This window comes from Sinocyclocheilus rhinocerous, unplaced genomic scaffold (assembly GCF_001515625.1).
Source record: "Sinocyclocheilus rhinocerous isolate Xijiao unplaced genomic scaffold, SAMN03320098_v1.1 scaffold3238, whole genome shotgun sequence".
NCBI classification, from domain to species: Eukaryota; Metazoa; Chordata; class Actinopteri; order Cypriniformes; family Cyprinidae; genus Sinocyclocheilus; species Sinocyclocheilus rhinocerous.
Window position 1 is genome coordinate 11184 of NW_015627914.1, and position 3720 is coordinate 14903.

General features: G+C 39.1%; 1 protein-coding gene across 1 annotated transcript in view; it reads right to left on the bottom strand.

Moving 5' to 3' along the window:
- Window positions 1-8: 8 nt before the first annotated feature.
- The window catches only part of LOC107737042 (NACHT, LRR and PYD domains-containing protein 3-like), a 14816-nt gene continuing 11104 nt past the window's right edge, over window positions 9-3720 (bottom strand). Inside the window, exons 3-5 of the mRNA XM_016548445.1 lie at window positions 1306-1479; window positions 1103-1149; window positions 9-1023 (exon numbers count right to left, since the gene is read on the bottom strand). Coding sequence (XP_016403931.1) covers window positions 491-1023; window positions 1103-1149; window positions 1306-1479 — 754 coding nt within the window. The 3' untranslated portion in view covers window positions 9-490. The remainder of the gene's footprint in view (window positions 1024-1102; window positions 1150-1305; window positions 1480-3720) is intronic.

Sequence of the window (3720 nt, forward strand, 5' to 3'; positions counted from 1 at the left end):
ACAATGCAGCTGCATAATTTATTCATGTCGCAATGCATGCTGGGAGCCATGGATGAGTTATGATTGGTGCACCATTGTTGAGAAAAAGTGCTTTATGGCACCTCTTATGATTCTACATGGCACCATTTGACAAAGTGCTATATAGCATCTGTAAAAATAGGTGCTAAATAGCACTAAAAGTGGTTCCCCTATGATTACAAGCCAAATAACCGCTTTTAGTGCTGTATAGCACCATTTTTTTTAGAGTGTAGCTTTTATAAGATCACACCAAATGAAGAGCCCAGAGTGTTTCTACAGACCATTAGCTTTGACTATGATGAAGTCTCCACTGAAACATTTTGTATAGTATTTTTTAATACAAACAAATAGTGAAAATGGATTTGGTCAAAGTTTAGATGAATTGTAGCTTGTGCAGCAGATGAGCTAAAAGCAAAGAGACAAAATGCTACAAACCTTTATGTGTGATGTCTCTGTGGTTCCTCACAGAAGGTTATTTAATCTGACAAAGAGACACTGAGTCATCATAAGCCTTAAACCCAGCATAGAGGGGTTCAGTGAATGTGGTGTTGAATGTGTGTAAGTGTGTGAGTGTGTGTGTGTCAGAGACACTGTAGAAGGACAGAGTGCCGGCCGACACGTCCACATACACTCCTACACTATTAGATGGGGGTGAAGGGGAAGCAATGTATGTGCTCTTATTATTGTGCCAGACATGGAATCCATTACCAGTGCAGAAAAGACTCCAGGAATTGTCACTGTATCCAAACCAAGAATCACTCGCTCCTTTCCTGTTGATTCCTTTATATGTCACTGCAACATCAGCCTTATGTACACTCCATTCAGCCTCCCAGTAACAGCGTCCAGTCAGACTCTCTTCACACAGAACCTGCTCATTGTTCTCAAATCTGTCTGGATGATCAGGATACAGCTGCTTCTCTTCCACTCGTGTCACCTTTCTATTGTCTTCAGAGAGGATGAGTTGAGTGTGTGCTGTGTTTGGATCCAGTGTGAGATCACAGGCATCTGAACACAAGAAGAGAGATTAGAACTACAATTTTACAGCTGTGTCTGTGTGTGTGTGTGTAAGAGAGAAAAGTCCTACATTTTTTCAGTCCTAGTCTGATTCTAAAATGGCCTCCATGATCCAAACTAGAAAGAGACAAATTCAAATGACAGATGATAAGCAGACTATTTTTCCCCCTATGTTACCGGAGTAGCAAATCAGTAAAAAGGGCTGTGGCCCAAAAAAAAAAAAATCCATAATACAGTGAAGATAAATTCAAGACAAAGTGACTAAACACTTACTTGAGTATCTGCAGTTTATAGTCTGGATCCTCCAGTTTGTGTTTGAGCAGCTGGACTCCTGATTGTCCTGGGTGATTGTAGCTCAGATCCAGCTCTCTCAGGTGTGAGGGGTTTGAACTCAGAGCTGAAGACAAATAACCACAGCCTTCCTCTGTCACCATACAGCCTGACAACCTACAAACACACAGTCAGACACACACACAAACACAAACACAAACACACAGGAGGTTAAATGAGACATTAAGAATGTAAGTAAAATAAGTACAGTGCATCCTGAAAGTATTCACAGCGCTTCACTTTTTCCACATTTTGTTGTTACAGCTTTAATCCAAAATTGATTAAATTCATTATATTCATAATGACAATGTGAAAGAAGTTTGCTTGAAATCTTTGCAAATTTATTAAAAAAAAGAAAAAAAAAATGGCATGTACATAAGTATTCACAGCATTTGCCATGACACTCAAAATTGAGCTCAGGTGCATCCTGTTTCCACTGATCATCCTTGAAATGTTTCTACAACTTGATTGGAGTCCAACTGTGGTAAATTCAGTCCAAGCCATGAAGTCCAGGGAATTGTCTGTAGACCTCCGAGACAGTATTGTATCGAGGCACAGATCTGGGAAAGGGTACAGAAATTTTTTTGCAGCATTGAAGGTTCAAAGTAGCATGTAGTCTCTGTTACCCTTAATGGAAGAAGTTTGAAACAACCAGGACTCTTCCTAGAGCGGGCCTCCTGGCCAAACTGAGCAATTGATGGAGAAGGGCTTTGGTTAGTGTGGTGACCAGAGGTGGACAATCCAGGGGTCAGAAAGTAAAAGTCCTGCCATATGTTTATTCCACCCATGAACTCAGCAGCTGATTTCACCAGAGGAGGAACCACGTCATTCCTTTCAAATCACAAGCAAGTCTCAAGTAAAATCCCAAGTCCTCAAAGAGTTAAAGTTAATGAGATAATTAAGTGACTAATAAATGATGATTGTGCATTAGTGATGAACACCTGCTGTTATTGAGAATTACAGAGGATCAGATGTTGATGTTTTATTGGTTAAAATGATGCCACCATCATGGAGATCAGTGTTTGCTTTAGTTTGGCTCTTACTGTAGTTAGGCTCTTACTTTTCTTTTGTATTTTTGAGGGCCTAAACATGCTCAAAAACTCACAAAAATTTGCACATGTGTCAGAGGTGGTGAAAATTTAAGGCTGATTATGGGTTTCAGAATTATGTGTGGAAAAATGGCTCAATTAAAAATTTCTGTAAATGGATCTGTAAAATTTCAACGAAGTGCTCCTCGAGCTACGTTTCACGTACATGTACGAAACTCGCTCGACACATGTAACACACCAATACCTACAAAAAAGTATCCAGGTTCAAAATCCAAAACCCAACACAAAATCAGTTATTTTTAATTTCCTGTATGATTTTTGTGCGGTTTTTGCCATTTTCAGGCTTCATACTTTAGCAAACTCCTCCTACAGTTTTAATCGGATCATCTTCAAATTTTCTAAGTGTAATCACAAGGCCTTTGCGATGCTAAATTGTGAAGATCTTGAGTTTTCTTCAAAGGGCATGTCCCTGGCGGCCTGACAAATTTTGATGTTTCGCCATGAAACAGGAAGTTGCTGTAACTCAGGCATGTAGAGTCCAATCTGACCCAAACTTAACATGCAACATGTTAGAAACATGGTAAAGCATGCTAGCAACACTTAGCTAATTTGCTAAAGCATGCTATTAACCCCTTAACTCACAAAGATCGGCGACGGCCTCAAATTATTGTTGTTTCATTTTCACAGCATGCTAAAACATCACACTCTTAAGGCCCTGATATACTTCCAACATAGTTCGTTTTCGTTCTTCGTTTGGGGGCAAAAAGAAGTTCGAAAAAGCTGAGCGACGGTATACTGTTTCCGAACTTTCCAACACCCCCGCGCTGCTGGAGGCGGGGTGTAGATTAATGTAAACATGTTCCGCGACGCTCGCGCGTATCCCTTTAACACAACAACGATGAAATTAAGAAGTGTAGGCAATCTAGGTGTGAGACGGGCCCCAAAAATCTGAATATTATAGACAAAAGAATAATGATTAGCAGCAGTTCAGAGTCAAGTATCATGTTTGCAATACAAAATAACCATCCCATTTCCATAATCAATCCTTTATGGGAAGTGTGAATGGCTCATAGTCTGAAAACTTTAGCATGATGTGGAAAAAAAATATTGGAGTCAGTTTGTTACTTTATTTTATTAGTGTTCATTTATTTTATTAAACTGGATAAATTCTTACACCTTTTTATATTTTATGTGGTGTCATGATTTACTTTTGATAAAAACAAAGGTTTATTGTTGTATGTTCGTTTGGCATTTCATTTATTGTATACACTTTAAATTCGCTTATTGAAAGAACAACAACAGCAGCAGC